At 43.7% G+C, this 22,915-nt stretch overlaps 1 protein-coding gene and 1 pseudogene across 1 annotated transcript in view; one reads left to right on the forward strand and one right to left on the reverse strand.

Moving 5' to 3' along the window:
- The window catches only part of FBN1 (fibrillin 1), a 622,956-nt gene that overhangs the window by 435,119 nt on the left and 164,922 nt on the right, over positions 1–22,915 (forward strand). Inside the window, exons 30-31 of the mRNA XM_086958277.1 lie at positions 10,293–10,418; positions 12,847–12,972. Coding sequence (XP_086814403.1) covers positions 10,293–10,418; positions 12,847–12,972 — 252 coding nt within the window. The remainder of the gene's footprint in view (positions 1–10,292; positions 10,419–12,846; positions 12,973–22,915) is intronic.
- LOC147733714 (18S ribosomal RNA) lies at positions 20,203–21,249 on the reverse strand (annotated as a pseudogene).

The raw sequence follows: 22,915 nt of genomic DNA on the forward strand, positions 1-22,915 counted from the left end.
ACCCAATAGCACTGACCCGGATCGTAATGTACAATAAGCAGAACTGCTAACAGATCAAGTGAGAGTAAGAATTTAGGAGTGATTGCTTGTAGGAGTCTACCTGGAGTATAGTCATTCCACAGTAAAGGTGCTGTATAAGAAGAGCTCCCTCTGCAGGAACTGAAGGTTGGTGCAGCTGCTTTTAGCTTTGGTTAGATGAAAATAAAATCCACAGAAAATGGAAGGTGAAGAAAGGAGAGAAGAGCTGAAGGAAGGTGCAATTTTAGAGTATAGAAAAGATTAAAGAAACAAAGAAGAAAAAGGAATATAAGATGAAGGGTTTAAGGATAAAAAAGAGTGAACAAGGAAAATAAAGAAAGTAGGCGAAAGCATGGAGTATGAAGATATGATTGATGATAAGGAAAAACAGCCCTGCTGAGTACTGCTGAGTGATTGGACCCTGTACCTGTATATAAGGGCTTGAGGAAACCCTGTATCATTCTGAAGCACTCCAACCACGGCACAGACCAGAGCACGCTACCAGCTTTTGGAGAGAAGATTCTTCAACTCAAACCCCTCCCAAATGCGCGAGTGGTCTTTGTCCCTCCCAGTCGACCTGAGCACTTTACACTTTCATCGAGTGCATTGGGAAACCACTTATGGAGCAAACAGGCCGCAGTCTATTATATCTTGTATAACACATGGTTTATCAAAACACATTACTTGGTTGTTATGATACAAAGCATAAATGGACAGTAGTTACACTGTCATTGTACTTACTAATACTTTGACAGCACGACTTGTCCCAGCCCCATGCGATGGCCCCTTAGCAGGTGTCCTGTGTTTGCAGCTTCTAGGCTTCCCTTGCTACCGCGATCTGTGTGAGTGGCTGTCCGGTCCATCCTGGGCTGCAAGGTCTGTGACCGCTTAAGCCTGACCCTTGCTGACCAAACGTTTGCTCCCAGTGCCCGTGCTATGAGGCATCCCAAGGACACTGTTTGAGCCACTCTTTGACCTTTGCTGACCAATCGCCTACTCCTAGCAAGCATAGCTGAGCATTGGCTCGACAGCCCTCGGGTGGCCACCTGATGCCATAATTGCACAGATTAACGGTCCAAAATGTACGTTTCCACTTGCTGGTGTCAGTACCATCCTGCATACCGCAAACAGTGGTTGTGGGGCAAGGAGTAACCCTTTGGCTCCTGCAGTGCTCTCGCGCAGCCACGTAAGGATGTCCTCGAGTAACTTCTGCTCCGTATGCACTGCAATGTACCTCGGAACTAACCATTCCACTTTCATCAACTGACTTCTAGCTTAGTTCTGACCCAGCCACAGCCGAACCATTCACGCCCCGGAGAGAATAGTCTGCTACCTCTCACACTCGCAATTGATAATGTCCATGACTCATCACAATGGAGCAATGCCTGCGGTTTCTCTGACCCACTAACCAAGTTGCCTGACCCGATCTTCTAATAGCCTTAAACTTAACAAGCTAGGCCTTGTTTGCCTGCTATAATATTCTCCTCTACCCGTGTACTTCCATACACATCCTCTCCCTCGTGGGTGCACTGTCAACTAAATACTTCTCAAATGGCTTCTTACAGGCACATGCATCAAGGTAGGATTTTGCAAGTCCTTAATTGTGATAATTAAGGAATCGCAATTAAGGACTCACAAAAGCCTATGCATGTAGGAATCGCTGTAAAAATAGTGATTCCTACAAATTGCAAGTCACAAATATGGAATGGCTTCCCATTCATTCCTATGGGCCTATGGGAAATTGCACGTGCAATTTGCGAGTACCATTGCGCATGCAATTTCAGGGTGCAAGGGTGTCAAAAGGAAACCTGTTGCACCCCTGAAATTGATCTGTGCGCATATGTTGCGCACACACATGCCCTAAAGGCACAAAAGTGCTTTATTTAGGGTTTTTGCAAATTACCAGGAAATTCAACTTCATGGTAATTTGCGCCCCCTATTAGCGAAATCGCATTTTTTTTAACTTTAATGCATTGCATTTAAGGAATCTCAATTTGCGATTCCTTAAATGCAATCGCAATTTAAGCAATCGCAATTTAGAGATTACTTAAATTGCGATTTTTGCATTTGGGATGATGCATCCCAAATGCAAACATACCGGTCACAAAGGAGCATATTCTGCGAATCTGCCCGTTTGCGACCAGTTTTTCTTTTGATGCATGTGCCTGTTAGTCTCTGCTGCGTCCCCGCAATCCTATCCGCACCGTTACCCATATCACTCAGTGGTGGGCCAATTCTACATACCCTAGAACACGACTGTCTGTCTTGTGGAGAACAATTCAACAGGGGACTTCCCAAAGATGCGGGCCCGCGTTCGCGGAGGAGTCGCCACTATTCGTGCACATCACTTTTCTGCTCAAACTGTAGGTAATATTTATGGCACACTTCAAATAACAGCTATTTAAACCAGTGTTCCACAAATGCGCAGCCTTGTGTACGGAAAAAAGTATGTGCAAGGGACATCTTTAAATTTATGATGTTTGTAATGTAAGAATGCAAGCAGATAGTGCTTTCGACTTTAAGTACGTAAAACATACTTTAAAAAAAATGGTAAAGTAGATTTATGAGGAATCCTTGAGGTCACCCTCGCGCTAGCAAAACCACTGTTACTGCTGTTTGGTTGCCTAGCAACAGCACAACGTGAAGGGTGGCCACAGGATCTGATTTCACGAGTCCAGATGCAGCCCTTAAAACATGCTTTTCTTTCGATGATTTCGAATCGCCAAGTGTTCTCATTCAGGCTTGAATTAAGAATAGGCGACATATTTCAAAGCATCGACATAGGGTGCGAGCACCCGAGGGACGGGTCAGCGCACTAGTGGTAACCGGATGGGACCCGATGTCTGTTCCCTAGTACAAGCCATGTGGCCTATTCATGATTGGCGGTAGTGAGTGACCTTTCATTCAATTCCGGGTCCTGCTACTGAAGAGTGCTGTGTGCTGTCGCTGCTAGCAGTGAGGCCTCAGTGAGCCACTGACACTTTTTACACACTTGTCTCTGATGAGGAGGAAGAGTGAAGGTTATTCATATGGAGGAAAACTGGCCTCGGTCACATCACAGTGCAAGGCTAGTAGGTGGGAGACACATTAAACAACATTTGTAAGTAGTAGGTGCAGCAACAAATCAAGCATTGTTGATCTGTTTATCTACTAGTCCTGGAGCACTAGAAAGAAAATGATGTTGTGGGATATGCGCCCCAGAATATCGTTAGGACAGAATATCACGGGTAACAAATTGAAAACAATTATTGCAGGGGTGTAATTCTAGATTTTCTACACCTTTCTCCACACATATGTACTCACTCGGTACATGTGTCTTCAAGGTACGTAGATGGGAGTTAGGAAAATGTATACTTCTCTATATGCACCTACCTTTCGATATTTTGTCCTTTAAAATATCCTATTTTGTCCCTTAAAATATCCTGTCCGCAAAATTCTTCTACCACAATATTTTGGGGTCAGTATTCATTATACACCCAGTTTTTTGAAATTATGCCCTGACGCATGTTCTGATGCGTCTTCTCATATAGTGGTATTTGCTGTAAGGGTGCACACTCCTTATCAGATGTCCTTTCTTGAGCTCTATCTTTTCAATGCAGTGCCTATAATGATACTGCTTTTTCAAATCTCCTATAAAGTATTTGCATGAAATTCGGAATATGCATATCCTTTGAGCAAAATAAGTGTTGATCCAGCCAATCAAATAAAGCTACTCTCTTCTGCTTACTACTGGTTGGTCTTTAGTCAACACATCCAGCGACTCAGGGAGAGGTTCCAAAGGAATAGCATTTCCCCCAGGGCTCTACCTGTTGGGGAAGTAAGTCACAGCTGGCTGAGCTAGGCTGAGCTAACCTGTGCAAGAGACTCTTATCACACAGTTTAGAGCAGTGCTTAATTTGTAACAAAATAAGCGCATTGGCCTTACTCAGGAGAGCACTTCAGCTTGTTCTGTCCATTACCCCTGCTAGCGCTGCCAATGACAGCACCAACAACACTACTTACCATCACATTCCTACTAGTGTGACAGTCAGACTATTCCATGCCCAAGCTATAAGAATGGCTTGGGGGCAGGTATTCTTCATTTTTAATGTATATTCAATTAATAACTGTTTTTATGTTCATCTCTAAATTAGACGGACAGTGCCGCTATGTGGCAGACTGTGATAAGCGCCCGTGCTGACAATTAAGTGCCAGTTCAAACAACCGGAAACCACCGGCTCAAATTAAGCCCTGGTGTAGAGCGGACGTTTCGAGTCTTGTAATGAAGAACATTTGCTGGGCTTGTCAGTCAGTCTTTGGTTCTCATCAAAGTACGGACACTCGGGCTTCCAACATTGAGAATGTGCCAAAATGTAAACATGGTCCAACTATCTCCTCAGAACCCTCCCATATTTCATCTTCAGTTCGACCCCTGTCGTCTTTGCGCACGTAGCCCTTCCGCGTGCCATGGGCGCATTGTGGCAAGGGAGAATGCTGCAAGTGGCTCCGACGTCCTGACGTGTGTGGGCAGAAGAATCGTTCTCTTGTAGGGACGTTCTTGGAAAGTATGTCTGCCTGGCAGCTGAAATGAGGAAACAGTGGGAAGGCTGAAACGAATCGAGCTCAGCTGGGAATGTGACATTTTGGCAAAGGCCCAGTGGACACGAAGCAGAAATGTTGGAGCAGCGGGCAAGGGTTTTATCAGCACGCAGAGGAAGACGCGCCACACAGACAGTGTCAAGGCATTCATCTCTGTCTTGACGTTCTGCTTGCAGTCTGTGTGCTCGGGTCGTATGTACCTCCCTGTTTCAGTACTAAATCACGTTTACAATGCACAGCACACGGTGTGTGGGAAGAGAAGACCTCCATTCTAAAATACAAGGACTGGAGATAGACGGGGGGAGCGGGGTGGGGTGTTCTTGCCTCTTCAGAATCGAAAACGATACCCAGGATGAGAAGAAAAGATGTGGTAATGATGGATTACGAGATGGCGGTTCAAGAGTGTGACGTTTATCATAGGCATCGGGCATCGGTTGAGAGGGCTATCATTGTAGAATCGTGAAAGAGGTCACGGGTCTGCTAGTGACACCAAGAGAAAGTTCATCCCTGAGAGGAAAACGGTGAGAGATATGAGAAGTGATGCAGGCTGCAGCAATGCCAACGAGTGTGAGAGGGCCTGATGGGGGAGACTGAGGTGGGGTTTGCACTCTCACAAGACCTCCAAAGTGATGCAGTCATGTGGCAAAGCCTGCAGGAGTTCAGGCCATGACAAGCCCCGGGTGGCTTGTCCTCTTTGTAGCGTCGGCGGGGCGCCATTATTGCTTCTCTCCCCTGGGGCACTATCAGGACGCCATTTGGAGTGGGTTAGTAGTCTAGGTGCCTGCTTCCCTCCCGGCAGCTATTTAAGGCACACTGCATCGCAGACACGCGGCTGGCGTCCAGATCGCGGCCAGCGCCAGCCACGCTGCCCAAATGGATAGAGGCAAAGCTATTACATGGGCCCAAGATAGTCTCATGACTTTGAAAGGAGAGCCGTGCTCAGGTATGCCTTGCACTGCATTGGGGCAGGATGCAGGGAGTACTGCTGGTCTGCCTGCAATTTTACTCTGAAGGTGCGGCCAGAGATAAATGTAGAAACAGAAGCTCACTCCATGCACCAGAACTCAAGGCATTTTGACAATAAAGCTTGTCTTATCAACTGCAGGTCTTTACCGAAGCATGCAGATGATATCTGCCAATCCCTTATAGACAATGCGTGGGATATTATGTTCCTAACTGAGACCTGGCTCGGTAAAGGAACTAACCCCGGTGTGGCCCGCGCGATACCCCCAGGCTTTCGAATTGTGTGTGCCAACAGGGGGGCGGGGGGTTGGGGAATGGTGGCCATAATTTTTAAGGACACCGTGGAGATTTCTGCCTCCAAATTGGGCCACGTAGGTAACATCGAAGGCCTAATTTTTTTCATTAAAAATAGCTGCTTCCTTCTCCTTTGCGGGGCTGTTGCTCTATAGACTGCCAGATTGCCCACACAGCCAGATGCCAAAGCGAGCTGATATTATCGCCCAGATGTCCCTACACTATGCTAATTTTACAGTGTTGGGAGACCTTAATCGACGTGTTGATGATTCTAGCTCCTTCAGGATGCACTCTTTGTATCAACACCCAATGGCTGTAACTTGATACAGTTGGTCTCAGCACCCACCCACAAAGCCGGCCATGTGTTAGATCTCACTCGCTCTAATATGCAGGATCTGAGGGTTGAGGAGCCACTGTGTTGGTTTGGATGGACCATTTTTTGGTCCCGTTCAGGTTTCGTTTTAGGGCTAAAAGTTTGGCAAACATTAAAATTACAGAAGTAAAGAGGAACTGGAGCAGGGTCACCACTAGTTCCTTGGGCCCGGTCCTTGAAGAAACAATGAAAAACCAAAGGAAATGATGGACGGAGCGTTGACAATACAAGCACTCACCCCCAGTCAACTGATCTGGGTTTAATCCATCACCGTTCTTTAGCCCACTCTGCCACCCCAGTTCAGACATGGACATATGCAAATCAGTCTGACCCTGTGCCTCATGGGAACAGTCCAGACCAAACTGCCAAGCCATGCCTTCCCTGGACCGGAAACAAGCTACCGAGGACCGGTTTCTGGCATTTCAGCCGTCTTCATCCCGGCTTGCTTGAATCCAGTGGCAAAGTGAGCAAGGGACTCACGTCTGAGCATACCCTGCCAACCTATGGCGAACAAAGAAAAACAAAAGGAAATGATGGACGGAGCGTTGACAATATAAGCACTCAACCCCAGTCAACTGATCTGGGTTTAATCCATCACCGTTCTTTAGCCCACTCTGCCACCCCAGTTCAGACATGGCCATATGCAAATCATTCTGACCCTGTGCCTCATGGGAACAGTCCAGCCCGAACTGCCAAGCCATGCCTTCCCTGGACCGGAAACATGCTACGAGGACCGGTTTCTGGCATTTCAGCCAGCTTCAGCCCGGTTTGCTTGAATCCAGTGGCAAAGTGAGCAAGGCACTCACGTATGAGCATACCCTGCCAACTTATGGCGAACAAAGAAAAAACAAGGGAAATGATGGACGGAGCGTTGACAATGCAATGAAGAAACAATGCCACAATTATTAGGCAACACCGACAGTGACGCCACATGTTTTAACACCTGGTTGATGTCTGCTCTTGACAGGGTAGCTCCACTGAGGTCATTTATTTCTGCCAGAACCACCCCATTTGCCCCTTGGTTCTTGGCTGAACTAAGACAGGAAAAAAACAGCTGCAAAAAGATGGAACGTGAGTGGAGAAAGTCTTATCTCCCTGCAGCTAAAAGTGCATACAAAGAGGACCTGAATAATTTTCATAAGCTTTTACAATGTAGGAGGAGGTAACATCTTACCAATTGTATCGAGAGTGGAGAACACTCTTCTAAAGACATTTTTAGGATTATTAAATCCTTCACTTATCCTACAGCGTTGGATTGTTATGTTTACCTCTCCCAGGCCAGTGCTCTCACCTGTCAGAATTCTTTGACGATAAAATACTAAAGCTGTATTCGTCATTTACACCAGTTGCAGAATCCCTAAGAAGCAAGGACCACAAAGTCCCTTATAACAGACCACACGTTTTCTTGGAATTTCTCCCTGTAACAGCAAAGAAGACACTGGTTGAATTCATGAAATGAAAATCGGGTTCCCAGAAGATCCTTGTCCAGCTAGATGGTTCCGGTCTATGGCCTTACAGCTCAATCCCGTACTCAACCAAATTTGGAATGCATCTCTTGAGATAGGTATTTTTCCAGCTTTGTGGAAACAAGCCTATTTGTTACCACTGTTAACGAAACCCAGTGCTGATCCCGAAGTTCTTAACAACTTTAGACCAATTTCCCTGCTAAAATTCTTGAGAAATCGGCCCAACAACAACTAACTTTGTAGAAGCCAAGGGACTCCTACATGATTCCCAGTCCGACTTCGGGTCAGGCTACAGTACAAAGACAGCATTGGTAGAAGTAGCCCATTTGGTGATAATATCTGTAGACGGTGGTTCTGCTGCCATGCTCGTGCTGCTGGATCTTTCAGCGGCTTTTGATACTGTATCCCACTCAATCCTGCTGGAAAGATTTGAACATATGGGTGTACAGGGAGTGGCACATAACTGGATCCGGTCTTATCTTAAAGACCGTGCTAAACTGACTTTTCTGCACCCTTTCTCTTCTCCAGTCAAACAACTTACCTGTGGAGTGCCCCAGGGCTCAGCTTAAGCCCACTGCTGAATGCAGACAAAACTGAGGTCTTGTTTTTGATTTGTGCATCTCCTCCTCCTCCGTCGTGCATCTGGTGGCCTATGGAGCTGGGTCCCCCGCCCACCCCCAAGGACTCGGTGAAAAAGCTTGAAGTGAGGTAGGAGAAGTATCTCGCCCTTGTGGCACAAGTCCTGCATATTTTGCGGCCTGCTTTGGGAAACTGAGAACTATCAGGAAATTCTTATGTTTCCTACCTGAAGAGAGCCATAGGATTACGGTTCATCCATTTGCTACCTCCCAACTAGACTATGCCAATTGTCTCTATCTGGGCTTGCCAAGCTATTTGACCCACAGGCTACAGGTGGTGCAAAACACGACTGCAAGGCTTATCCGTAGGGTCCCTTTTCACCAGATCATTTCTCCTCATCTGAGACAGCTTCACTGGCACCCTGAGGCCAAGTGGATTGTGTTTGAGGCACTCACCCTGGCTTTTCAAGCTTATCAGGGCAAAGGCCCAGGATACCTTAGGTCAAGGCTCATCCCATATTATCAAGAGCAGACATTGAGATCTAATAAGCAGTGATTTCTCAATGTACCCCGTTTCATAAAAATGCGACAAGGAGTCAGGTTCTTCACCGTAAGGATGGCCAAACAGTGGAACACCTTGTTCAGTCACATGCCCATGTTGGATACAGAATAGGAATTCACAAAGGCTTTACAAACCTGGCTCTTTAGGCAGGGGGAGTATTATCTGGAGCTTCTCAGTCCCTGTAGTCTGTTTTTTAGTGCAGAGACACCTCTTCTGAGGTAGCTGTGTGCTCTATAAGTGGCCGTTGATTGATTGATGATCAGTGGAGGCTGGTACACATGGCAGTGCTTAAAATCTGTTCAGTCACAGTTTATTGAGGAGATTAAAAGGGACACCTTTGTGTGCCACTGAAAAAAACATGTTTAAAAGTCACTAAGTGCACTATTGCTGCAGCAGTGTGTTTGAGGCCTCAGTTCGAATTAAGTCCCAGATTGAGAAGGGTGTGCCCCCTGAATATTAAAGACAGAATATCGTGGTATGGAAATATTGAAGAGAAAATATGGAAACAGAAATATCGAAAGGCAAGTAAGTATAGATTTTCTACACCTAACCATATGTACCTTGATGATATATATATATATAACTTCAAGGTACGTAGATGTGGAGTTAGGAATAGTAAATCTATACTGCCTCTATATGCACTTACCCTTTGATATTGTGGTCTTTGGTATTTTGTCCACGATATTCTCATATCACAATATTTGTGTGGTCTATATTCAGTAGTAGTGTCACCAAGAACACACTGGAGATGGTGGTGAAGTGGAAACAGGGTACATTAAAGTTGAACCTGTAGGATGTGGACTAAGAGATACAGTTGAGGGGGCATCCTGGTTCCATTTTGTCAAACATAACATCCAGTTGTGGGTGGTTTAACATTCAATTTGTTGCACCGCACACAATGGGTCACTAATCTAATGATATATTCAAAGGAAACCAGATTGTTGATATTCAAAGAGTAGTGTTTGGTGTTTTAGACTCAGCTATTGGAAAGCTTCCACCTCTTGCTATTAATCTTTATCCCCTTTCCTGTTAATGACATAGAAATGTGGTTGTTGAGCAGAACTCTAAGCCCCAGCATTAAGTGATTCTAAATAGTGGCAACCTTCCTAATGCCTACAGCACTATGTGTTCAACTCAGGGAAGCCCAACATGTTATGCATGATTGACAGTTTTGGATGCATTCCACCTTAGTGATGAAGATAATTGTTCTGTACAGCTGCATTCTGTCCCAAACCACAACTGACTAATTGACTAAAATGTTATCCGGTTACACCCATTTCTCACGAGGACAGCAATGTTTGTCTTTGTTTGTTGGATTTTCCTATTGATATTTCAAGGATAGAAAATTGTGTAATTAGAAACAGAGCTGTATACTGTAGAGCATGGAAGTAAACCTACCCGTCTTGTATAATTGCATTATTATGCATTTTTCTTATTCTTATTTGCTTGATCTGCTGTAGATATTGATGAATGCGAGAACAATCCCAATATCTGTGATGGAGGCCAGTGCACCAATATACCTGGAGAATACCGATGCCTGTGCTACGATGGATTCATGGCATCTGATGACATGCGTACTTGTATAGGTAGGTAACACCTGGCATTTCCTAAAGCGTCTACCTACACAGCATTTAAATTCAATTGTCTATTCAAAGATGGCTATACTCATATGACATTTTTATCCGACACATTGGATGACACTTTATTACATATATTTAGCAGCATGTACCTAATGTATAATCAATCGAACATGCATGACGTTCAAATATATAGAGATACACACATAATATTTATAGATATGCATGTATGACATTATAGTTATGTGAAATTGTCAGTCTCAACATAACTTCTTAAACTAAAAGAAAACACCGAAATTCACTAGTTATATTTATTTAAAATAACTGCTTATGACCTTACATTTTACATCACTGATGACATGTTCTATGCCATCATTGATAACATTACTGATGACACCTGAAATTACATAATTGATGACAATACTGTGCATGGTGGGGTTCTATAACTGTAACTATAACTGGTGAATTTCAGTTGCGTCATTTCAACCTTTGTTTTTTTTATACATCTATATAGAAGGAGGTTCTTTTGCCAAGCTTTTTTTTGATACACCAGGTGTAAATCTTTACCGTAGAAAATGACACATTATATTTATGCTTTTTATTCCTATTTCACATCTGCTGGTTTAGGAACAGTTAGCAGGTGCGTAGAAGACCTCTCTTGCTTCCTGTGCACAGTAACTCGGATAAAAGAGAATAGTTTAAGGCAAAACCATTAATGCAGAACAAATGAAAAGTACATTTGGCCAAAATGCTACATTTTATCTACATCATTGTGAAAACGGAATGGGTCATTTGATAGGAATCTGTCACAACCCATAAAGGTTCACCTTTGAGATAAGGACATTTCACAGTAGAGTCAATGGATTGAAATCATTACTGGGTGGTTAACTCATTGAGGAGAACCAGGCTCTAAATCTGTATTGCTATTTAGTGGTTATGTAGTAACCAGGGGTGACATTTACATTTTCGCCTGAGTAGTTTATACTCTTGGCGTTCTGTCCGCTCAGCAGTGTTGATCAGCGTGGAGTGTACATTTTCATTGATTTAAATTGCTGCTAAAGTTACTGATAAAATAAACAGTAATTAAAATGTGCAGTTGTTATTGCCTAGTGCAATGTAATGCTACAGATGCCAGCTCTGGTGTTGCATTGACTTTGAAGTTGTGAAATGTCCAGTAGCAATAACTCTAAGATGAGCTGCACTGATCTTCAAAATTCACAGAGGGAACAGGTTGTATGTAATATCTCATCTGATGAGCGGGGCCATGTCAGCTCTAGATGAAGCTTCTTGGGACTGCTGTCAGTGATGGATGGTAACATGAATGGCAAGGACTAAACTGACTAACTTGTTACCCAAAGATAGAGGAGCTTTTCCTGAAGATACTGAAGTTTGCTTATTGTCTCTTCTGCAATCCTTCCTCAGACATCATTATTTGATACTATTAGATTACTTAAAACTCTCTCATTGAAAACAGTGTTATTTCTGCACAGGCACAACTCTTTTTCATTTGTCCGTGAAGTACCCCAGACCAGCTCTAATTTATAATTTGACTCAAACACCAACAATTAAAGGAAAAATAGTGTATGGTTCCCAGTGCCTAGAAGTGAAAAGCATCACACAGTAACTTACATGTTTACAGAAGTGGCGGATCAGTAGAGTCTGTGCCTACTTGACAAGATGGAGTTCCTTTGTGAGAGTGTGTCTACACACACTTCCAATACATTAACTAAATATGTGAGGTCAGATAGAAGTGTGAAAATGTGTGCTTCTGTGGAGTCAAGAATAACAGTGAAACATCTGCCGAGACAATTCAATCTTCCTCCAGGCACAAATTTCCCTCTTGAAAGCGGTCCAAGATAGACTCTATCTTCGAGCCAACAATTGTTCCTTTACAGTAATGTCTCAGTAATGGCACCTGGATAATGATAACATGAATCACTGGATGTTGACAGAAGCAGAACAAATCCCTGACACCCACAGCCCTGGTATCTCAGAGGAGTGGGTGGCCATATGACTCTACAGTACTTGGCTGTAGACAACTGGATATGCCACGATTACTCCACATACATCTGTTTTGTAAGTAGCAGGGAGAAAGAAATGTGACAAAATATCTTCAACTTTAAGGGCCTCATTCAATTTGATAGGTGCAAAAACTGGAGGATGTCCCATCCTCCCTGTTTAAGTTGGGTACTCATACGTACACTATACATAGAGAGGATGACACATCCACCAATTTTTGGCAGATATCCCATATCTGCTAAACTCTAACTAACACCTTAAGTCCCATGTTACAAAGTAGGCAGAGGTGTCTGCATTTCATAGTAAATATTACATGTCATTGAAGTGTGTATAAACAATCGATCCATCAATTTCCAGGCCCATCTTTCACATGACTAAATATCCTTAATGTGTAACGCTGTATCATTTATTTTTCCAGATGTTAATGAATGTGACCTCAATCCTAACATCTGTCTAAGTGGGACCTGTGAGAATACTAAAGGCTCCTTCATTTGCCACTGTGATCGTGGATACTCAGGCAAAAAAGGAACAACTGGATGCACTGGTAAGCTTTCCGATTTCCCATGTAAGGCATCGAGTGAGGTATTCTAGTTAGTTGCCAAAGCACACAGATTTAGGTAGAACAATGATTTAGGTTCTTAGATTTTTTCCCATATCTTTCCAGCTACAGGGTTGATCACAATTACATAAGCATGTTGAATGTCAACAAATGTCATGTGCAATATTTTACAAATACATTTGCTAGCAATGTTCTTAGGCGTTAAAATGTCTAATTATTACGTAAACCAACGTGACAGATAGGTGATGTGGTTGTGTGATACAAAACACAGTTGGCAGAAAGGTTATGTGGTCGTATGATGCATAAATACTAAATAAATAAGAAAAATGAATGTAAAAGGTATGTGATGTATTGTATTGGGGTCTATTGGCAGCAAACCAGGCCCCTTTACACATCTTTAAACAGCTTACATTATCTAAGTACAAATATTTAATGTTGTCCCCTACTTCATAACTTTAAAAATGAATTTAAGTGACAGTAAAAGCAAATTATTTGCCATCTGTATTATCAGAATCAGGTAAAAGGTTTAAAAGTAGAAATAAGTAAAAACATTTTTTTTTATTTTTTGAGACTTTTCTATAGCGTGAACTTGACCCGAAAATATCAGACCACTTTACATGAGCACCAGTTGCATTACAGAGGGACACATTCATTCTGTTAGGCACATAGACATTAAGTGATTTCCCCAGAATCACAGGATGTTGAGCGTCTCTTACCGAGACTCAAACCAAGTTCCCCAGCTTGGAGGTCGACCCCTCTAGCCGTTAGGCTACATCCTCTATCCTGGAAAGTAAATTGGAACCAAAATTGCACTCATTAGAAAAAACGTATTAGAAATTCCAGTAATTTTAGAAGTTTTGAGTAAATGGAAACATGCATTATAAAATAAGTTGGTTCAGCTTAGTTACAGATAACTAGTTTTATGTTTAAGAAGCCTGATAAAAGCATACCATAAAGTTTTAACCAGAAGTGACAGAATAACAGTGTTTGACCCTATTACCAAAAGTAAGTTTAAACAATGGCATGTTTGAGAACAGCATACTACAGTTCATCAGAACACCACCAAATTGTAAATGTCTTACCCACCCTATTTAGACCTGGCATCTTGCGACTTGGCAGTTCTCAGGGGTGCCCGCCTGAGAAACAAGCTAAACATTTATGGTTGCTCATGGTGCACGCTTAAGGGACTACCCCGTATCCCTTGATGCACTCATGGGGTTGGCACTAAGAGGGCTTGGGCTTTGACACAAGGCTCAGATGAGAAATGGCTGCTACTCTTATTGGGCTGTAATTTTGGGTGGCCTTCGGTGAGTAGTGATTTCCGATGATACCACAGTTCTGATACTGGAAGGAAAATTGATACTGGATGTAGTATTAATTTTACTAACAAGTGGGTTAGGAGGCTAACAAAGACATTAAAAGAAGGGCTCCACACCAAGAATAATATGCAGAATAATAACACATCAACTGATGTTTATAAAAAATGAACTTGCTACTGTTATGCTGATTGCAATATAGTGGGCTCCTGGATTCAAGAAGCCCACCCGCCATTATCAGCCACAGCAGCTCCATCAGATTAGTGTAGCTTTCTTCTAGTGTTTCCAAGGGGGTTTTCAGTGCTTGGAAGCTTTAATGAATAATACCACAAGGAAACTTACTTTGTACCACTCTACAAATAATCTTTATCCATAGTTAATTCATTTTACATAAGCGCCTTCAAGTTGTGGTGCACTAGGCATCTGGGAATCCATTTTTGACAGGATTCCATGGCTTTCAAGGAGTATCACATTTAAAATGGCAAGCTTCTCCCTTTCCTAGATTATTGAACTCTTTAACTATCATTAGAAGATGTTCCTTCCCCTTTAGTAATAGGTTGTGACAGCTCAAATTATTTCCACTTTCTTCAGCAGGAAGTTGGTGTTTAGACTCAAAACTCGGCCGCCTCAACTGCTCTGCTTGCCTCAGAGGGTAGGAGTATTAGCAAAGACGAAGGGATTTTGCAGCCTGTGTGCTGCAGTTGGATGCTCCTAATTCTATTAGATGTGCAAGCACTTTCTGAAATGCACTCCCTATTTAATACATTTTGTTTTTGATATGCATGTGCATATGCAAGAAGAAGCGTTTTCTGCTAAAATGCATTAATGAAATGTAAATCGATATTCAAAGCAATACAATTCTGTATTTCTGTTTAATGTAAGAGGCAGGAGTTATACAAGTCTGCATTTCTATTTCCTGGAGGTGCCAGGAGTTATAGACTTGGTGGTGCAACAAGCAGTAGGATCTGTTTTTAAACTGGATTTATTAGTTTCCTAATTTGAATCTCTATGCTAAACAACCAGAAGTTTTAATTCCCAGGATGATGTGGTGGTAAAGTTAAAACGATATTATTTTGCATGATTTTATTTGTAATTAAGGTTTGATCCAAAGTTTTAGTAGCACGAACATGATTTTGTAGGCAGCTATTGCAGCCTATTCAAATGTTAATACCATAGGTTATTGCACAAACATAAACATAGTTTGCTTCATTTGCATGTCTACATTTAATGTAGTCTTTTATTTGCATCTTATGTAAGCTCGTTTGAAGATTTTTGAAGGAGGAAATTTGTAGTGTCATGGATTCAAACGCAAGACGGTCCAACAAGGAGAAAATGCATAAAACCTGAGACACATATTCAAAAGTAACTTCCTTTTGATAAAATAAATAAAACGTCTTAAAAACTGGAAGACGAATTTAAAGTAGTTAGCCCTCTCCTTGTTGGGCGGTCACATGTGCTAATAATCATCTCACACCCCCAGCCAAATCAAAAATTGGTGCATTCTGACTAACAAATACAAGGATAAACATGCGATCCGACTGAAAACAAAAAAATAAAGCCTGCGAAGAACATTTAAAAAACTGTATACCGAAATCCAAAAACTGAAATGATAAAAATGTGTCCCAAAAACGATTTTGTTTTTTTAGATATCCGACATTGTGCGTGGGGCACGCGTATTAGATGTAGACTTTCATGTCTTTTCGATGGCCAACCATTAAAAAAGCAGCAAGGATTTCTATAGGTTTTTGCTTTCAAGACCACAAGTATATGATATTTTGATGTGATAGCATTTTTTCGGTGGGAACAATGAGCAAATTTCCTCTGGGTGCTATTACATTTCTGTCTAAATATTTCTTCTCCCTTGTCATTACAAACTGTTTCCACTCCAACAAATAAACATGTTTTTCCCACTCACATAAGCGTATTCAAAGAACGCCCACCAACTTGCAGTGCACTCCTCCCCCACACAGATGTTCATCTTGTTCTCTTTTGTGAGAATGTCGCTAGAGTTTAGACTAATATTGTATTTCTTCACTTAACACATTTTAGCAGTGTTTTTTTACATGTAAAATTAGTTAATCTGCTTTAAAATATAGCATGGCGGTATTAAAATCATAATCTTGCCAGCAAACTGTGTTTTACCAAATGAGGATGCCATTTATCCCTCTGTGTACATTGGTTAGTTTTGGGGAGTGATGTACCCCTGTCTGTACATGTTAGTTAGGTTATGGAATAGACGGTGTCAGCTGATTTTTTTCAAAATAGTGGCAGTATTTCCATGTTTTATCCTCACACCTACTCTTGGACTCTCTGCATCAACATATGCAAAGTTACCGGTTTGCTGCACCATGATTGAAGCACATCTCTAATTGTCACACACCTCGATCAACATCTCCCATACTGGCCAAACTACCCAAAAACTCTGCCAACCATGCAGTCAAAATAGTATCTGGGAACCCGATGCAAATCGGTGTGCTTTGTAGTAACCGCTATATACATTCTACAGCATAACAGCTTACATCGTAATATTTCAGGGATGCAATAGCTCTTCCATAACACTTTTGTAGAGCGCTACCTTTAATCTTTTGGGAATGACAACAAGATCCCTGTTCAGTAAAATGTCTTATTGGTGTGCATGATCGGGAGAAGAGTTCACATTTCCTGTTTTCTGGGATGCAGGACTATCGAGGTGGATGCCTTCTCACAAATCATTAGAGATTTGTAAAGGGTAGTGGATACCCCACTTAGAGGCATGCTTACAACATGTGTTCAAGAGGACTATAAGCCCATGTGATGAACAGATCTCTAAATGATAAGGAAAAGATACCCTTTTGATCCCTACATGGAATCCCTCACACACAATACTTAGTGCTTTGACCAGGTTTTACAGTGGGAGAGTGTATTTGACCTCGGGATAGCCTACAAGTTTAAAATAGAGGTCCAAACCTTCAGTTACCACATGTAAACACGAGCCACTGTGAATCAGCCATGTTATTTATAGCTCAAAACAATGTGTAGATACTGCAGTCTCTCGGAATGAATGTGTCATGTAAGTGTATTCTACTGTTTATGACATACTTGTATGTCCCATAAACGGACTTAAGCTGTTCTGCTTTATGTGGCATGCCTTTGTTTCTTGTTTCTCTCTAAGACTGCATGTTAGGGTACCTTCATTTGAGAGCACCCTACTTCCTCAATCATGCCTAGACTAATGCTTCCCAGTTTTATTTATATGTAGGCATGGGAGTCTGTGCAGGCTTTAGGGTGACTACTTGTCTGAAACCTATGTCATACCTAATGTGTCTAATGACCATCTCTGCTTTTCGCCCTAATTCTTCATCCCCGAAATGAAGTGAAATCTCAATTATATCTTCTTATTTATAAGAAATTTAGACTTTGCCTAGAGGGTGGAGAAGCTTTGGTCCTTCTCATACTGAGCAGGAATACTATTGCAACAATACATTATCAGTAGGGTAAAACTAACCAGTTTCACAATGGTCTAAACCCAGCTCATGTTCCCTGTTAGGGAGTGCACAATCCAATGCTTGGTGATTTCTGCTTCACAACGACAGGAAGAGCCGATATCAAAGGATCACAAATCAATGCTACTTTAAACTCTTGGACTTCACAAGCCAGTTATCCTTGTGGTAACTTTTCTGACACGTCCTGAGCCGGTTGCGGTGCACTGTCAGAGAGAAAGCTGCGGGCCTGAGTATGCCCGAGGAGGGTATCTGCTCACAAAGTTGCCGGCTTTCCTGCCATGTTGAATCCTTTGGACAGACTGCACCAACCCCACTAAATTACCTCTCAATAATTTCACGTCTTCTTCGACTCTCTCTTTAAAGTTCTTTTTAACTTTCCCTTACAGTACCTCTTGCTTATGGTTCTCATGCCTGTATTTAGCCTTGGATAGAGTTTAGCATCTGCTGTGTTTTTTCCCCCCCAAGTAACGTGACTCCAAGAAGACCCAATCCCAGCGTGCTGGGGGCCACTACTATCCTTACACCATATGTGGGCTGAGCCTCGATAAGAAGGGATGCCATGGAATCGTGCTTCCGTATGTCACATTTCCTTCATGCTCCATCAGGTGGGGATTCAGCGCTGGGCTCTTCAGTTACTGTTACTGAAGTAATCCTAGTTCGTTTTGTTTGTCCACCTATGAACATACGTAATTTCAGTGAGTCACTATGTCTGATCTGAGGTCGTAGGTGGATGCCAAATCTGGACCGATTCCTGGGTAGCAGAAGGGGAGGACCCTCATTCACCAGAGCATCATTGCAGCACACCTTTCTGCAGATTAGGAACTAAAGCCTGCAGGGCCAGCTTGGAAACCGGCAACCGCAGTCAAGCAGGAGGCCTTCTCAGTCCTGCCATGGAGATGGGCACCCAAGGCAGTGTTCACAGGCAGATGTGTGACATGACAGATAACCACACACAGCGAGAATCACCAGCTTTTTCATACCAGGGGTAGACCGGCACCTACCTACCCTCACCACAGTAGTGAAAGGCAGGCACCCAGAGGCATACTTCTGCAGTGAAACTGTGATAGGTGATCAGGGATTTGACCTCTGGAAGTCAACCTTTACAAATGAAAGCGTGTTACCAGGTGCTCAGCCTGGGAGCCCCACTTTGCCACCTTAGCAGGTGGGCAAGAGAGAGACTTCCACTGAAGTGGTGGACAGTCTTGGAACCCCAGTCTAGCCACACTGGGCCAGGCCATCAGGTACCTTACAATAACAGAGGTTTGCCCAACCTGCACATCAGACAGGGCTGGACTCCTCCATGTCAAGAGTCCCTAGTTCAGATCCAATGCCGAGCCATGCCTACAGGCGGGACCTCCCCCTGGCCCACGTGGGAGGCATAGAGGAGAGAAGAGCCAGGTTCACATACACCGTCAAAGCGACTCACCCACTTCCTGAATACAAATAGAAGCTCAAGCAACCGCAGGCTGCTTTTTCTTCCACCCCTTGCAGCAGTTCACAATGGGCAGGGCATCTCCACTGAGAGGAGGCAGGGTTCCTTCCTGGCCCCAGCTCCTTCTCATCCAGGCTGCCCTTCTGCCCAAGGGAGACCACTCCTCAGTCACTCAAAACACAGACTGGCTGAGATCGGGGATGGGAGAGCCCAGGTGGCAGGATCTTTAGGGGGGGCCCAGCCCATGAAGGCACTGCAATTCATATACTCCCACATGCGTGCTGGCAGAGCATTGGTTCCATTTTGCAAGAGCTGTCTGTCACATCATGCCACTTCCAGTGGTGTCGGGGGGGGGTTACCTGAGGTTGAGGATCCTGCCCAGCTCCTGGTCCTTTACTAAATGCCGTCAATTGCAGGCCACTCCACCAGTGAGGGCTCAAGAGAGGAAGGCTAGGTCCTCTGCTTTGGGGTCCATCTGGGACACAGATAAGGGTTTGGTTTGGCAACATCAGTCACTCTGTCCACTCTTCCTAACTTGAGGTTATGACCCTCACTTGTTCATGGGAAATAATTGCAATCCCAAATCCCTATCTCAAATTGGATTCAGCAGGTTACCCGAACCTGTAGGTGAAGGGTAGACACATGCTGATCAGTTCAGTTTATCACATGTGTAGCCAGACCATCCAAGGGTATCACAGACCTGTTATTGCTCGACCTCGTGTGGTTTAACGCTGACTGCTGCGGGTCACGTAACAAATTAGCACGGAGGAGTCTTGTTCATTATCATAATCAACCAAACAATTCACTCTACGAAATGAGGGCTATGCACCACCCCACCACCACAGAAAAAGCTATCAATTTGTCAATTATTTCTGTGTTTGAGTGAGGTTTCTCATGTTAAGTCAAACTAAGCCACAGACTCCACTCCTTTTGGTGTACTTCTGTCAAAAACTTTAGGTTTTGGGTTTGTAACCACAATACCCCCCAGAACCCAATGACTTTGGTTTTCTGAGTGGTGCTCGGCGTGTCATGGAAATATTGCCACCGGATTGTTAGTCGGCATTGTTTCTGGCTGGAACTACGATGGTATCTGATCATCTTCAAGACTCCGACTTTCATTCTTGATTAATGAAAACCTTCTTAGAAAATGCTTTTGCTTTAGTTTGTCCTGTGCCGGTCTAAGAAGTTCACCTCTGGCAACACAATATGAATGGCCTCGTCCATTTTTTTAAATCATGACCCCAGTTCTGAAAAACAACAAAATAGAACCAGTGTCCTATTCCATAATTCCTAGCTGAAGTATTCAGGTGGCCTGCCTGATTTGAACATTCTAATTGTTTCAAAATAAACGCTTCGGACCCCCAGGACACTCAGTCAAGAGCATCAAGAGGGTGCAGAGAGGTAGGGTCTAATACAGGTGCCATCTCAATCCCAAATTCCACATATGAGATTTTTAACTGCAACAACATTAATATATGCTACTGGAGCTGGAATTACCACAGCTACTGGCACCAGATTTGCCCTCCAATGGATACTTGTTAAATGATTTAAAGTACACTCATTCCAATTGCAGGGCGCAAAATAGCCCTGTCTTGTTATTTTTCATCACTTCCTCCCAGAGTCCGGAGTGGCTAATTTGCACACCTGCTGCCTTTCTTGAATGAGGTAGCCATTTCTCTGTCTCCCTCTCTGAAATCAAACCCTGATTCCCCGTTACCTGTTGTCACCATGGTAGGCACATGTATCATCATGTCTCGGGCCGTGTAATTGATTGGAGATTGCCTAGACTCACCCAAGCGGCCAGGTCAGCCTGTTTTGGTTTTGATCTGCTAAATGCACGCATGCCATGAGGTCAGCACTTGTCAGCATGTACTCCAGAATTACCACAGTTATCCAAGTAACAGATGGCGTCATCAGAGGAAAAACAACTGATTTAAAGAGTTGTTCACAGTTTCACTGTACTGGCTGAGTGTAATTACACCTGCATGTCTTAATCTTTGAGGCAAGCTATTCTACTGGTAGGATCAACCAGATAGCTACAGCTACTGGAGCCGTGTGCCCATCACTTCACTTGGGAGCCTATAGTGAGAGCCCTATTTGCCTGCAAGGCTCTGGGGGACAGGACAGTCACACAGGTACTGGTGGGCCCATCCTGTTCTATGACAGCAGATTGCAAGACACAGTCCAGTGTGCAGCCTGAGCATGACACAGGGGTGCTCCCCGGAGCAGCCAGATCCCCCAAAGTGGGACGTTCCAAGCTGCTGCTGAAATATGCTGGGTAGAGAAACTCAACTGACAGTCGTACGGGCCTCAGACTGCCATGTGGCATCCAGGACTAGCATCACCCAACCCTATCCACTCTGGTCAGACCACAGGGTAGGCAGAAGCTAACAGGCTGCTTGGCCTTCACTCTTCTTGGTGGCCTCCGCAAAAGAATGACCCTCTAGTCAGACATTGGAAGCTGTTTGCTTGAAATAACAGCTGAGGCTTGCCAAGCATTCCATCCCTAAATGGACCAAGTATGCCTAATCAGTCAGAATACAGTGCTGGCTACACCATCCTTGAGCATGCCACCATTCATGAACATATCAGCTTTGCATCACTGCCTGCACTCCGGGAAGAAAATGCCCATTGGACAAGGCTGTAAGGTAGCTTTTGACCGGGCCCCTGTGGCCTGTGTCAGACCTGGGTGGGCCCTTGTGGGACCTGTGGAGCATAACCATATGAGGAGGGGTTCCGTATCAATATATATACTAATCCATTGGTAGCTTACCTGCCTTTCTTTTAATCAATACACAAAGCATGACAGAGGGGGACATTCGGGAAAATACATCCATAGCCCTGAAGCCCTGGCTGTGCTCGAAGAGTCAAATGATCCATCATCAGGAGTTTCAGGTCAGCCCCACCATCTGGGTGCACAATTCATTCCTATGGCATGTGCGACCACATGGCCGGGCTAAGAGTGACCAGATAGCCAGGCTTGAAGTACAGCCATCTGGTCGTACCATGTCTCATGAATGGGCTTCCACTCACCCTTGGAGAGTCAAGGGTCTTCCTGAGCAGGATTCTCATGGCCCTGGTTGGGCCTCAGGCATGGGGCTGTCGTGAAGGCTCACGGAGCTTTGACCCAGGAAAGGTAGCCTGAGGTCTACCACCCCATTGTTGCTGGAGCTCTGACCTGGGGCCTGGTTGTATCTCCTTAACCCCCACAGGAAGGGGAGGCCTTGCAGGACCTGTGGGTCCTGCCCAGGGCCCTTTGGCATACAGCAGGCCAGGAAACAGAGCCTATGGTCAAGGACTTCCACCCTAGGTCTATTGGAGGTCCCAGGGTTGGTCAGAGCTTCATCAGCCAGCAGGATCCTGTCTATGTGTTAACAAAATTTTAATTGCACCTGAGTAATTGGCATAATAGTTCATAAGGAGATTTACATAAAATTACTGATACCACGCCATATTACATCATTTCGGGGAGAAACTTTAACACAAAATACACCATTCGAGTAATTTAACAAACATGTCAAGCAGATATTTTTACCCAAACAGTAATTTTCAAAAGCAAAACTGCAAATCTGAATGTGAGTGGCAGTGTTTTGAACATGAGTCACTGGAAATAAATTTGAAATTACATTTTTGAGATGGAATTTTTACCCGAATAGACCATGTATGTAATTTTTTGAGTGAGAGATGCAGTTCGTGTA

Source organism: Lissotriton vulgaris, chromosome 2_1 (genome assembly GCF_964263255.1).
Source record: "Lissotriton vulgaris chromosome 2_1, aLisVul1.2, whole genome shotgun sequence".
Lineage (NCBI taxonomy): Eukaryota > Metazoa > Chordata > Amphibia > Caudata > Salamandridae > Lissotriton > Lissotriton vulgaris.